The following is a 16,038-nucleotide window of genomic DNA, read 5'->3' as shown; positions in this document are numbered from 1 at the left end:
TAGAAGGGTCGTCTTTTTAAGATTATTCATGAAACTCGGATGCAATGATTTCTATATATTGATAACTTCTTTTTCTATTTGATTTATTTGAATCAGGTAACATTAATATTATGCTTTATAATGTTGATCCGATGCTTTAATACCAGTTAATTTTACTTACATAGGTTGTGGCAGAGAACCCAGTAAGTTCAGAAACAGTGGAGACAGAGCTGATGGTTGATACCAGAAAACCCCTGGCAGATCCTGAATTCTTGGCACCTCTGCAAACAGTACCAACAAATATCTCACAAATACTAGCTTTCAGAGTGAAGGTTGATACAGCACTTGGCACTACATTTAGGTAAGACCACAATGATGATTGTAGTGCTAATTCACAAAGTGCTGCATAACCACTGGATGTGAATGGACAAATATAAGTCAAAATACTGATACTAGCTAACTGTTTTTTTTTTTCCTTAGGCACTGTTTTGGAGCTGTATAAGAAACATCACAAAAGTTTGAAATACATGATTTGCAGATGTTAAGGTTTCATAGAAACAATTTTTAGTGTAATGGGATAAAAACATTTTTATGTCACCTACTTTCAGATTTATAGCTGTCTAATATGCCTAGTTCACCAAAACACTAGTGCACCGTAATCCTAACAACTAAGCACACGAGTAGTGCAAGTAACAGTACTAGTGAAGCAGCAGACTAAGGCCCAATTATTCAGACTGGTGGTCAGACTGATGACAGCAACAAGACTTAAAGGAGGCAAATCACAGCGAATGGCAAAAGTCATGAAATATGCAAGAAAAAATGTTTAGCAACCAAGACACTTGCATTTCAGTAAGCATCCTAGTGTGTAAGGATGACGGTTGGTTCACGATCTCTTATAGTGCCTGTAAAAAATATTGATAACTGCTGCAATCACTTTTAACATTGTACTAAAAATGCGACACAACCACGTGATTTGTTTACATATTTGATATGTGTACCCCTTGCATAGTCAGGCATATAACTGAGCTATTATTGCCCTAAGAACAGAAGTTTATATATCAACTACACTCTTTTGGCCTCCCCCAGCTGCTCAACAGCTACTTCCAGGACCTCTTCACAATGACTGAATCTAATGAACCTGCCTTAGTCTCCTCCTGGACTAATCCTGTCCTATATTTGGGGCTGTCGGGTGATCAAGAAATCTGGCAGTGTCACACTGTTGCATAGCTCTCCCCAACCAAGGATCAAGTGAGATGGTATGTCTGAGAGTGCACTTACACCCACAGGCTAGGTATGAATATCTTCCTTGTCTGTGCTCTCGAGCATTGAGCCACTAATCAGACCGAGGTCACCTGTGTCATAGTCCAGAACTTTATCCTCTTCATCCCTCTATTCCACCTGCGCAGGCAACAGCAGAAGTGTGTATGTTCTAAATATGCTGAAAAAACATTTTAGGTTTTTGAAATATAGAATATAGAATTCATTTTAGTCCATACTGTTCCAGACATTTCAGTTCACCTTAGATGTCATGGTGGTGATGAAGACAAAGGGCTCAGTGATGTTTTCCTGGATCTCATCCCAGAACCAGCAAGACCCATGCCGCTCAATTATTCAGATGTTCGCAGAATGTCCAGATGTTTGCTTCACATTTTTGGTCTGTTCCTCATAAATTTCTGTTTTTCTGGCAAATGATTGAGGATGGAAGTCAGAAAATAGTGACAGGCTTTTCAGATTCAGATTTCACACTCTTCAGAAAATTCATGCGAATGGAAAACCTCTTATTCTGGCAACATTCTAAGTTTATAAGAACAATATTTAAAAAATGTCCCTATTTTTGGACCTTTGGCCCCCATTATTTATGGCTTTGTCCAGATTTCTTGCTCTAAGAGGCTTTTTTAGTCTGAAGAAGCTGGAGTACTAACCCCAGCGAAAGCACTAACTACAATAAATTACGAAGTGTTTGAGTGTTCTGGGAGCCTCTCGTCTGTTGATTACTTTGGTTTTGTCGTTAGTAGTTCTTTTAGGCTGAGAGGTAGGACAAAACTAAAACACAAGTATGCCCTCTATCATACTCCATACCACTTCAGAATAGCTGCTACCTGTTCAGCTGGGCAGGTGCTGAAACACATCTTAGCTACATGCAGTATAGATAATACTCCCTCTGAATTGTAGTTCATCTGTGTTCAGTTTATAACTTATAGGAGTTCAGCAATTAGAAAATGCAGCTCACCTGTATCTTAACATTTCTGTGTTTTCCTACATCTGTTACAGGATGCAGTGAAAAGCAAGGCTACCACTACAGCAAGCAGCAGAACTTTCCACATTTAAACATTTAGCAGAATTTTTGGGGAGAAGGAGCAAACCCTGTGGCACCCATATATCTTAGAGCCTGTACCTTATATTTTATGCATGTTTTATGTATTTAATACAAATGAGTACTGGATAGGTCTAAGTGTTCATATGCCCTTTACAACACAGATAAGGGCGGATAAACATCATCAGTAAAGACTACATTAGACAAGAGTAATAAAATATAATGTAAAGATAGCCAAACCTAAAGCAGTGCATATATCTACCTCAGTTACTTAAGATAAACACACATGTCACATAACTGATTCTGTTAGTGTCACACTATTGCATTTAAACCCATAGAGTTAATATAAAATGGTGATGATCTTCATATAGTCAATATGCAAGTATGGCACCAAATGTAGTACAGTTAGGTGTAGGTCTTAAAAAGTACAGAAAATATAAGTAGAGCTTATTTATTTTTTAAATTTGGGTAGATGGAACTATCTGTTAATCTTCTGGCAAGAGGTACAGACATTTGAGCAAATAGCACTGTGTCTACAGCACTGGAAATTCCTAAGTCACATCGGTTTAATGTTGATACTTTACCATTTTGATTTCCAGATGCCAGTAAAAAATTTTGACTGGAGTGTTGCAGTCTCAGTATAGCAGGTAGAATGCAAGGTATGCTGGACCAAAGGTAGTTTTATTTGAAAGGAAGATTCACCCCAAGTGAGACTAAAGAATTGCCTCCTCAGCAAGCCTTGCACTATTGTTGCAAATTCTAGATAGCTATTGTAAAAGTCCTGCAGCAATTTGCACAAGATCACACTGTCAAACAACAAATGGGGAGGAATTCTAAATTATTCAGTGATGAGCTCTTCACTGTCATGGTAATGTAGTGTTTAGGCCTGTACAGAAAAGCAAACACTTGGTGAACCTTCACGATAATGATGAAGCTCCTGGCCAGCTTATAGTCCTAGATCTTTAATAAAGTCCTTAGGGGAAATGGGTATGCCGTTTATGGACATGAGGGGAAGGAGTGAAGATTTACCTCAGGTATGGCACTAAGACTAAACAGTATGACTCTGAATCTGGAAGGATTTGGTAATAGTCTTTTGACAGATAACCAGGTTTGCAGGAAGCTTAACTTTGTCTGACAGTGAGGTGACTATTATCAATACAGAATCATCAATAAGCTGAAAGAGTGTGGCTTTACCACAGGATACCCACATCCAGTACAGAAATAGTGAAAAAATAAGAACCACAGTTCAGTTCCTAAAGAACTTCAATCTGTAAAAGGATAGATAATTTTGTAGTAGAAACCCAACTTACAATTTAAGTATGACAGAAGGGATATCTCTTAAACATTAGACTTGTGGGCTCCATATAGTCAAACCTCAGTATAAACAACAGAAGGAAATGGTCACTCAGATACCTTGGTGATTTTGATAAACATGACCGCAGAAAACTATACCAAGGCCAAGTGTGGTTATAATATTTATCTGATTTCCTTTTATTCCACTGACAAAGATTTACCCACAGAAATGTTTCCTGATTTCATCATTTCACCTTATTTTCAGTTACGGCAATGAAACAAAAAATAACCAGTTTAAAAATATGTGTGTAGGAGGACCCAGAATAAGATGAGAAGATATTGGCCCACCCCTACCCTCATGTAATAGTGACAAAGAATTGTGCTCATTTGGGAAGAAGAGACAGACTGAAACAGACATTTGACTGAGTTTTCTTTGCTTGTTAACATGAATAGTTTCATATCTCCTTAAAATGTAAAGCTACAAAGTGAATAATGCTGAGCCTGTTACTATATTCATTACGACTTTGGCAAGGTACAAGGTAAAGCCAGCTGTCCTTACACACCTTGGAGTATGGTTATCACACAATTAACCAACAGCCTTAACTGCTTTAATGCACTTATAAAAAAGATGCCCTTTATGTTACTGATTTGTTAAATGTTTTTTAAGGTGTATAATTATCATCTGACTGAAAAGGTTGGAGCATTATGTTGAATGGAGTCTGCATGGCAGTTCTGTTTAGGCAGCTGCCGTTAGTATATCTCCCTCTTTTCTATATTCAGGTTAAATAGAGCCCTAATGCACTGAGGCAGCACCTGAGTTATAGGCTGAATGTCTATCTGCCGACCGTGAAGTTTGTTTATTCATGTCCAGGGATGATATAGTTTATAGTAAACTACATGCCCTGAATACTTGTTTTCACTAAAAGACTTTGGTCTACTCATATTGAATCGACAATCCTTAACAAAGGAGTCATGTACAATTATATCTGGTGTCCTGAAGATAAAAACTTTTATGTGACATTTAACCAGTCTTTCTTGAAAAAAGTATGGGAGATCCCATCTTTATTTTTAAATGTTTTGAAAAGACAGCAGTAGTTTTCTTATATCAAAGGAAACAATGGATCTCTGCAGTGTTTGCACTGCCATGTATGCTCCCATGGTAGTGTAGGCTGCTATAAAGGTGATATGTGTCCTTATTTAATTTTACCAGGTGAAAAAATGAGTGGTTGAAGCCTATGAGCTGCTGCTAGTATGCATTGTACAAACAGCAAAACTTTCAGTAAATGAAATGAAGAAAACTATAATATATTATTTGGAGTAACCTCCATAGGTATTACAAGGGATAAGAAACTAAGAGTAATGCTACTCAACGCCAGAAGTCTAAACCTCAAGATGCACGCACTCGAAACTCTCCTTAGCATGGAGAACATCGATATCTGTGCAGTAACAGAAACCTGGTTCAGGGCTCCCGAGAGCACCCCAGCACTACCAGGTTATACCCATACCATTCTTTTCGTCCCCAAAACTTGGACTGAACCACAAAAGGAGGGGGAGTATCGATATTCATCAAAGATACCCACACCTCCAGGTTGGTGGCAAAGCACGAAGCATCAGAGACTATCCATGTGCAACTAACAGTGGGTAAAACTGCCTTCCAGTTTATAGCCTGCTGCAGACCACCCTCCCAAACCCAGGAACCCCACTCGGCCTTTCTGAGAACACTGGAAAATATGAAGGTCTCTCCAAACACCATTATATTGGGTGACTTCAACTGCCCAAACATAGACTGGGAGCATTACTCTAGCTCCAACACCCTAGCCCAAAGGTTCCTAGAATTTATAAACTCAAATGCTATGGAACAACTTGTTACCACTCCCACAAGAAGGGAAAACATACTGGACCTGATCATCACCAACATGGGGACTCTATGCTCCAGACCAGAAGTGTATCCCTCACTGGTAAGATCAGACCATAAACTAATCTCACTGGATATTCACATCCCGACCCCACTCCCTGCCCAGAAAACCACAGTGAAAAGCTTCTCTAAAGCAAATTTCACACTCCTCAAAACCGAGGTGGAATCCTTCAAAGCCCCTGGGCCTGTGGAAAATACGGCCCAGACCGCAGAATCCTTTATAAACACATTCTATGAACACCTTCAGGAATGCATGGATCATGCGATCCCAAATAAAACCAAGACCCAATCCTCCAAAGGCAGACGTCCTGTCTGGTGGACCCCAGCCATAAACAAACTATACAATAGAAGGAGGAAGCTACTAAATGATAGAGCAAAATCCCAAAAGGGAAGGCATCACTGATCAGTATTAGCAAAAACTACGGGCACTCATAAAATTGTCTAAGGCCAGCTTCGAGAGAAAAATTGCACAGGACACTAAGGATAATCACAAGGCTTTCTTTAGTTATGCTAGGAACCTGGGTGGTAATTCCCAGATATGCTCAGAATTAGTCCAAAATGACAAAAAATACACTGAACCCACAGACATTGCCAACATCCTAGCTGACAGGTTCAGTGCAAACTTCTCCCCCCCTCCCCACCAAAAGGGCAAATATCTATCCCAACAGAGTGCTGCCCCTGACATCTCAGATGCTCAGGTAAGAGCTGCCCTCTCCAAAGCAAAAAACACAGCATCAATGGGACCAGACGGTGTCCCAGGCTGCGTCCTACATGAACTCCAAGAAGAGCTAAACCCAAACATAAAACTACTGTTCAATCTCAGCCTTACTACAGGATATGTGCCCAAAGAGTGGCATACAGCAACAGTGGTCCCTCTCCATAAAAGTGGTGCCTCAACGGATCCTGGAAACTATCGCCCCATAAGCCTGACTAGCTTGGTCTGCAAAGCTATGGAAAGGATCATCATGGACCTCATAAATAAAGATATTGGGGACCTACAGACACTGGATCCTACCCAGTTCGGCTTTGTTAAGGGCAGATCCTGCCTCTTAAACCTGGTTGATTTCTTTGAAACAGTCACCAAGGCCATTGACGAGGGGAAGGTGGTCCACACAGCCTACCTGGGCCTCGCAAAAGCCTTTGATACAATACCCCACTCGGGCATTATAGATAAGCTCACCAGCTTAAATATAAACCCCTATGTCACTAGATGGATTGCAAACTGGCTCAAGGACAGAACCCACATTGTTAGAATTGCTGGAGCCATGTCAGACTCCAAACCAGTTATAAGTGGTGTCCCACAAGGCTCAGTCCTGGGACCTCTCTTGTTTGGTATATATTTCTCGGAGGTACAGGCCAACAAGGAAGGACTGTGGCTGACCAAGTTTGCAGATGACTGCAAACTGGGCGCCATAATCAACTCTCCAGCCGACACAAGCATCCTCCAAAAGGGCCTCATAGAAACAGACAACTGGTGCCAGAGCCATGGCCTCAAGCTAAATGCCAAAAAGTGTATAGTCATCCCTTTGGCAAAACAAAGTGCCCACAAATTACCACATAGGTGGTAATCCATTAAGTACAGAAGAAGTAATTAGGGACCTGGGGACCCAAGTTGATAGCAATCTCTCATTTGACAACCACGTGGCCAAAGTGGTTAGAAAAACATTTTATATAGCCACCTAATCATGAAGGGATTCACATCTAGATCAGGGGAGGTCATCGTGCCTCTTTACTCATCCCTCATCAGGCCATAATTGAGTACAATGCCCCTTTTGGGATGTACCTTACCAGACACCTGCAGCAACTGGAAAGACCCCAAAAGTACCTCACCAAGAGGATCAAAGGGCTCAAACAGATGCCATATTCTGCCTGGTTAAAGAAACTCCAGCTCTACTCAGTGGCATACCGCCTGCTCAGAAGCGATCTGTGCCTGACGTATAAAGCCATGTCCAACCCGGAATTAATGGACATGCTGCACCTCAGAAAATCCAAATCCCATCGAGCTACGTGCTCGAGAGACTTGAACCTCAGCACTGAAATAAATAGGACATGCTGGAGGGACAGATTCATAACCCAGAGGCTCCCTTCACTCTGGAATAAAATCCCAGTCCAGGTTAGGCAGAGTCCCTCATTGACTCTCTTCAAGAGGAATCTTGATGAGTGGATGGGAGATAGTAGGTTTACCCCGGCTATCACTTCTGTGTCACTGTTAGACAGAGGCACAGTATACTAACCTGAAAAAGGGCATAGCAAAATAAATTTAAAATGGGTGGCGAAAGCCAAACACATTCTGGCTAGGCTTATAAATGCCCTAGGGCAGATAGCCTAGTATGAACCTATGAACCTATGAACCTAAAATTTAGTATGCAGAGACAATGGGCCAGATTCCAAACACTTGCTCTCAAAGTAAGTCACTTATTCCAAGAGGAACGTCTTTTAGAATCTGATCCCTGATATAAATCTGTTCATAGATGGGTCTTACACAGTGAAGTGAGTCACTTACACAAGTCTTTCAGAATCATGGCAGACTTACACCAGAGTAAGTAGTTTACACTAAAAGCAAGTCTTGGAATCGGGCCCATTGGGAACGTGAGATATTCACTCATTATAGCTTACACTGTTCAGTTTACATTTACAAAGCACCTTAAAGTAAAAGACATGATTCACCTTTGGATGCTTATGTGCACGCTAGTGTTACACCAGGTACAAAATCAGTTTACTGTATAAATGAAAAAAAATGCCTCAAGCCCATGTTTTCAGTTATACAATACATTTATTTTATTTTATTGATCATTTATTTACCAAGAAAGTCCAACTTGGAAAAAGCCAGTTTTCAGCAGAGCCCTAGGGAGAAACGCTCCAGACGCATATTTTTGTACCATGGGAGAAAACCCACATGAACACAGGGAGGACATGCAGACTCCACACAGAAGGCACTCCAGTCGAGGACTATACCAGATAACCTGTTGCTGTGAGGCAACAATGTTAATTGTGCACCACTGCGTGCAAATCAACTTACATATTCAATTCAGCATCATAAAGAAAGTATGAAGTGAATGTAGCAGTCCTGGAAAGTGCATCCTATTCACTAATGTAGTTACGTTTTTATATTTTACAGTGTATTACTTCACATTAATTTGTTTGGACATTTTACATATGTGAAAAAATTAATGCTTTTGCTGTGGGTCAATATTTTGATAGTGTTACAGTACTATCCCACTAAAAGCTATAGTTAGATCAATCTCAAAACATGCCAAGAGGCACGCCCTCAGCAAAAAAAAAAAATAAATAAATAAAAAAAGAACGTAGTGGGCGGGTAATAAAGATAATGGCCTCTCCTTTCATTATAATGAGACCTGGCCCAACTTGTCAGTATATTACCTGAACTTCCTTTTATACACTGTGTTGTATTTGTTAAATCTGACTAACGTCCTTTACACAGCATTCTAAAATAAATTCTGCAATACCACTGTATTTTGATAAATATTTGGATAGAGGTATTCTCTGTGTCTAATCTTATTATGGTGTAGATGCTGACCTACGGATGGGAATGACATACTAACAATTTAAGAACTATTTTTATCTGCCCTGTTCTTCTTGCAAGAATATTGTGGTGGGATTAAGGAAAAAGTACATGATACAGTAAATGAAAATGTACACAAACAAAAGAAAAATTAAACAACTAATCTGTTTTCAGACAATGGGGTACGTGCTGCTAAAGGACACTCGAGGAGCAGTCATGTCCACTTGACAGCGCCATTCTCTGATGCACAGTACTGCATGATGTTCATATACATTCTGCACAGGCCTTGCTTTACCTTACATTCTTTTACATTTTGTCACTTTAGCTGCTATGAGGAATAACATTCAAAAGTGTTTCTTTCAAGACATGTCAGACTGTTCAGTCATGCTCCACAAATACATACTTGCCATGGAGTTTGAAGCAGACAATCCAATAATCGTTTTACAAATAAGCATAGTACACGTCTGTCAGTGAAGATCTGTGCGTTTTCTCATCTGCTTCTTAGGATAGTGAAGCATTCATGTCTTCTTATGGATCTTCAGATATCAAGAAATATCCCTTAAGCTCAGTGCAGCAACGTACCCTGAGGATAAATTGTTTAGTAGTCTGGACCAGTATTTATACTGATAGATTCAGGGGGGTTGTTATCCAATAAGGCTGCTTTTCTTTTATCCATCCATTTTAAAAAGTAAGTTGCCAAACAAGTGATGATGTTGAAATAACCAAATAATATTTCTGTACATTTGCTGTCAAGATGCACTAAAATACACTTTCACTACATCCCATTTGAGAACCACTTGACATTAATAATTTACCACCATTCCACTCAGCTGCCCTTGATTTCAGAGAACATCCCTGAGTATGCACATACTTTTGTCCTGTCTCTTGTAAATTTTTTGCTTTTTCTGGGAAATTACTGAGATTACCGTCAGTCAGCAATGCCATACATTAGTGTTTCACACTTCCTACTGTGCGGGAAATGCATCCAGACTCCAAATGTGCTGTTTTATTTACTTAAATTTAGAGTAATAACAGTCATCCCCAATTTCAGGTATTTATCCCTGGTTTTTGAGCAAAGAAGCTGAGAGCTATGCCTACCACCAGAATAAAGCAATGTATAAACAAGTTCTGAATGCTGATGATACTTATCATGATGTATACATATATACAATATATATACAGGATATATACAGTGACAAAACAGCCACTGAACCTGCTGATTTTTTGTTGTTTTGTCAGCTATTTGTTTAAACTACTGATAAAGTTTCCATTGCATTCAGTTTCTACTCTAAGTAATTGTGATAATTTCAATATGAATGAGGAAGTAAAATGGAAATCCTTATTCCTGGAGATTTGTATTTGAGCCAGCAAGTTAAACCCCTTACTGACTAGGAAAAAGAGAAAACCACGGTTACAGCATTAAAAAGAGTGAGACTTGAGTGGATTCTTTTACTGTGTATTTCTAAATACAGATATAGAAATCGGATTATAAAAGCAGGAACAAATGACTTAGATTGCGTACCTTTGGAGCATATGAATAAAGCCATACATGTTTGAATGGTATTACTAAGAGATAAAAACAAGAGTTTCACCTTAGGAAGAGTAAATTTGAGAATTCATTAACTGACTTTGCTGTTAATAAAAAGAAATTCTACTAAGAAATCTGAAGTAGTTTTAGAATTCATACTTCATGAATCAGTATTGGTAGAATCTATACTTCATGAATCAGTACCTGTCACTGATAAGTATACAATGTCAGGAATATTTAATATATACTTTATTGGGCTTGCAAGTTTTGTTAAAAGAAAGGAAATTATATGGCAATAATTACAGAATCAGGTAATTGTTATCACAGCTGAAGAAGTTTCCTCCAGTAAATATCTTTTTACAATTTGCTTTTACACATATTTTTAAATACACTACAAATATATTGGAATGAAGGTTGGGAAAGTAATGTTTATTATAGCCTCTGGTTAATGTCATTTGGCAACTATCATCTGATTAACATTTTAAACTTCCTGGTGGCAGTTCTCAGTTATCTGTAGGAAGCATATGTCTGTAGTGCTTGAACTGTTTAAGAGCTACATGCTAAAATCTTATGTGGTGTTAGGATACAACTGACAAATGGAATATAATCCTTTACTTTATGAAATTGTTATAGGTCACATAAACATTGTATGCCAACATTTCAAGATTTACTGTAACAAAAGAGCATTGTGTTGCCATTTGTAGTACAATGTCCTTGTGCTTTATACAACATATTAACCTTAATGGTAATGAGATCACATAATTATAGAAGCTGTTATTTAACTGGGAGCTTTAGCAAAATGTATCACTTAACTGTGGCAATTAAATTATCACCCACCACAGTGCCTATTATATGTTAGTGAAAACATTGGTGAATAATACAAATGTTTGCTTTGTATAATACTTTGAACAGATATCATATACACAAAAGCTGACAGCAATTCTTGATTTTTTTTCTGATGTGCTATCCAGGTGGAACTTTGGTGATGGAAACTTAGAAGTAGAGCATTACTTTCCTGCCGCATATGATCCAAGGCAGCCATATCCAAATCTATTACTCAAACAGATGCTTCTGAAAGATGAAATTACTCATACTTACACAAGGCCTGGTAAGTAGCAGACTCAAAACACATTTTCTCAACTAAGTACTACAGTTACTATAGAAAGGATTTGGGCAAAAGTACACTATTGCTTTATGTACTTTCAATGAGTGTTGACTGTATGTCTAACAGTATCAGAAAAAAAATTATAAGTCTCAGGTGGTGACCTATCAGAAGTGTAAGACTCGGTGCTGCTAGCCACAGAACTCTGAAAATTCAAATACAGTCTTCCCCAAATAACAGCAAAGTCTAACATTTATTTTTTTTTATATTTTGTCAGGCTGGAGTACCCCTGCACCCTTCTCAACATGGAGTCTGCACTCCTTAAACCCCTGCTGCTTTTACATATATATATATATATATATATATATATATATATATATATATATATATAAGATCACTGCAATCATTGTACCTTGAAGAAGAAAAAAATTCTCAGAGAGAGAAAAAGTAATTTTGGAGCTAGCATATATTTCCTTCTTATATCACTAATCCTTCTTTTATGTCTAAATTAAGTGCCAATAGTAGGTAAAACAGGTAGGTTGTAAAATAGTAAAACCTTTGCTCAAAACCACCATAAAAGGCCCTTTCAACACTTACCCTAGCCTCATAAATAAAATAACATCAGTTTCTCCAGAGAAAATGTAGTTTCATTATGCTTTAACAACTTCTTACCAAAAAAGTGATGCTCCCTTTTAAACTGAACAGAAGTCACAAGACAGTGAAAAAAGTACTTTTCCTACCTAAAATATGTATGTGGATATATATATATATATATATATATATATATATATATATAGATATACATGTGTGTGTGTGTGTGTGTGTGTATCCATCCATCCATCCACCCATAACCCCTTTTTCCCATTTTACACATGGAGTTTGGTTGTCACTTTAACAGTGACAATCACCTAGAGCCAATGTTCAAACAGCCGGGTGGCTCAATACATATATATATATATATATATATATATATATATATATATATATATATATATATATATATATATATATATATATATATATATATATATATATATATATATATATACACACACACACACACACACACACACATCCATATATATATATATATATATATATATATATATATATATATATATATATGTGTGTGTGTGTGTGTGTGTGAGTGTGTATATGCAGAAAAGTTATGTTTCCTGTTACAAAATAAAGTGGAATTTTTTTTTTTTGCCCAGAAGGGAACTTATCTGCCTAGCAACAGAGTAGCATTAGTAGACCATCAAGCCTGCAAGGGAGTGCTTTCTTCTGAGGCAGGAAAGCTCTGATTGAGGGGATTTGCTCTCAAGCCTTTTAATCATCTAATCTCAAATTTCCTAATGGTTTGAACAAGTGGAAGGTGCCCTGAAACTTTGGAAGCTCACCTGCTGTTATGCCCTTAGCAGTCCATAATCCATATAGTTTAGGTTACTAAAGCACTAATCGTTCAAAACTCTACTGTCATGGTAAATTTATTTATACAATTGTCCTTTCCTGATAACTGTACTTTTCTTGTAAGCAATGAGTTAAAAGAACATGTGGAGGTCAGTTTCACATATAGTGTAATTGTAGCAGTGCAACCTATGAGACACCTTTCTATAGTCCTCATTCATAAACCAATGCACCATACAAGGGTCCCAATTTTGATGACTTTGCGAACCTCATATTTGTGTTTGAAATGTATGGGAGAGTATGAAACTGAAGCTGAGTTGTAGAGTATGGGAGTAAGTGGGCTTTGGCAGTTTTGTAACCCTATGAGGGAAGGATGGAAGAGGCTCGAACCTACCAGTTGGATGACACCTAGCTGGAGCACCCATTAAGTATAGAACAAGTGAGCCAACACTGTCATGGTACACTAACCCATGTGAGCTGAGGTCTTTTTAGTAGCCAGCAGTTACAGATCTCAGCAAGCTGCTGAGGGTGAGGAGGGTGTAGGCCAACACATAATTTGTAATATTGGACTAACTTACTAAGCATCGTTTTACCAAACAATTTTCCCATGTCTCATGGGTTGGGAGGGTGGCCTAATGGTTACGGTATTTGCCTTACAAACACAAGGTACAGGGTTTGAATTTCACAGGGGATAACTGGCTAGGCTTAAAATGGCTCGCAAGGGCAGTTTGCCTAGTACTAACCTATGAACCTATGGGTACTGAATCACATCAGCAAAGATCAACCTGTGGAAATATCCTGCACAGTCTTGCCACTGTCTGGAGAAAATGTGTGTCTTTATTGCATATCTCAGTGACTGACGTACATACACATAGCTTTTATCATTTAACTCTTTTTATCTCTTTGGCACATATTTGACACACTTAATCCAGTACCTTATTTCTTAACTTTTTCAGTAACTTAAATGCCCTTCTTGCAAACCTTTTAATCATTAGGTCATCCTAGCCACCATTACCAATAAAATCAGTGTGGTAGATTCTCTCCCGAATAGCTTATTTAATTCTGAAGATCTTGTTGTATTTAACATCTCTTTAAAGTCTATCTCCAAGTGTTTTTCAGACCAAATGTTGTTTAAATTGGTCCCGGTACTATCACACATCATGTGCTTCCAGTAGATCAAACTGTTTTTTCATTCATTGCATAACCTTAAACTCCATTGACCTGGGACACATGGGATACAATATCAAGTACAGGAGCCAAACTGAGTTGCCAAATACTGAAAAAAAGCATCCATATGAAGGAAGACAGTTCATGAAGCATCACAGAAACCACAAGGTATGGCCATGAGTGAGATAGCTGGCCAACTTGTAGGAGCAAACGAATGGTTGAGAAGAGCTTGGTAGTGCAGTGAAGGGTAAATTAAACTTTGGCCTGATCAGTGCAATGTGCTACAATGTGCTATTGTTAAAATTTAAACTTTTTTTGTAGCAAAAAGAAATCAGATAAGTCTACTTTAAGGTTTCTGATGTTTGTTGTAAAACTTGGAAATTGGAAAGTTCTTTGCAATTGCTCTTAGTCGCCATGGATCGATGCTAAGTTTAAGCTTTTATGCATGCATATGTAGCTCCAAGCACATAAAAAAAGAAAATCAATTATGCTGAATCTCTGCAGTTGTGCTAGCAAATATTTAACTGAATAATTTTTTGTAACTAAATTTTCAGCAATTCATGGATAAGCTTATCAAGATGTTAACACAAATTAATGCATGTTTTTTTTTCATTTTATATACTACATAAAAAAAATCTAAGATACATGTTGCAAGTTATACAAGTCTGAAATTTGGGTATTCTACATTTAAGGTGCTGGAACGCCTGAAAGAGGAGAAAGAGGTTCCCAGTACACAGCATAGATTTTTGTATATTTGTGTAGCCTGTTCCTGTTCTAGAAAACAAAACAAGACTGGAATGCAGGAATACCAAAGAAACAAACAAACGTAGGCAGAAAACAATTTAATATATCACAGCAAAGCTTTCGGGTGAAACCCTTCTTCAATACTAACAATCATTAAAACAAAAGCAGCTTGCTTTAAATAGGAGCAAAAAACAGTCACATGATAGCAGCCAAAATCACATGACCAACAAACACAATATAATATAACATATATACAAAATGCAAAAATACTTAAAATAGCTTAACACGCTGAATTTTACTTAAAACAGGCTTTAGGCTAACAGTAGAATTTAATCCAGGTGAAGAATCCGCTGCTAGTTTTAACCGAAAAGCTTTGCTGTGATATATTAAATTGTTTCCTGTTCTAGAAAAGGCAGTAAACCTTCTCATTTAAAGTGCAGGTTTAATAAGACTAGGTAATGGTTATATAATTGGTTGAGCTAAGGTAGATATAACTCTAAAATTTGTTCTTTTCAAAACATGCCAAATTATCTTCATTCTATTCAGGATACATTTAATAGGAAACTGATATTCCGAATGGATCCTATATTACAGACTCTTATAGCAACATTTGGGCATATCTTGAACATCCTCACAAACACACAACACAGGCAGCACCCACCATGAAACATACATCTAAGAATCACACTGAATCACTTCAATAGCCCATAAGACAAACCTCCACACAATCTAATAACTACTCAAGTTACACACATACTGTCAGCAGCATTTTAGTCATTTGGTGGAGTGCTTTCATATAAGGCTAAGGAATTCTATGTTGATTGTTATATTTAGAAAAATGTGAAAATTATATCTATATAAATTAATATCATAAAAACAACAGTTAATATCTTTTTACTGCACTAGACAAAGTTCAAATATTAATGCAGTTGAGTTTGCTATTGTATGAGCTTTAAGATGAAATATTTTAAAACCTTGTACATAGCATGGTTTTGGTATTATTAATGCAAATATTAATGAGTAATATTTGATGCCTAGAGGCATCAGTAGGAGTTATCTGTAGATA

The 16,038-nt window shown here is 37.6% G+C and overlaps 1 protein-coding gene across 1 annotated transcript in view; it reads left to right on the top strand.

The window, feature by feature from the left end:
- LOC122814129 (polycystin-1-like) overlaps positions 1 to 16,038 on the top strand; it is a 1,441,736-nt gene that overhangs the window by 357,481 nt on the left and 1,068,217 nt on the right. Inside the window, 2 exon segments of the mRNA XM_044086744.1 lie at positions 165 to 340; positions 11,524 to 11,660. Coding sequence (XP_043942679.1) covers positions 165 to 340; positions 11,524 to 11,660 — 313 coding nt within the window.

This window comes from Protopterus annectens, chromosome 10.part0 (assembly GCF_019279795.1).
Source record: "Protopterus annectens isolate FY-2018-M chromosome 10.part0, PAN1.0, whole genome shotgun sequence".
In the NCBI taxonomy this organism is placed as follows: domain Eukaryota; kingdom Metazoa; phylum Chordata; order Ceratodontiformes; family Protopteridae; genus Protopterus; species Protopterus annectens.
The sequence above is the reverse complement of the archived record's forward strand: the minus strand, read 5'-3'. Positions and strand labels throughout refer to the sequence as shown.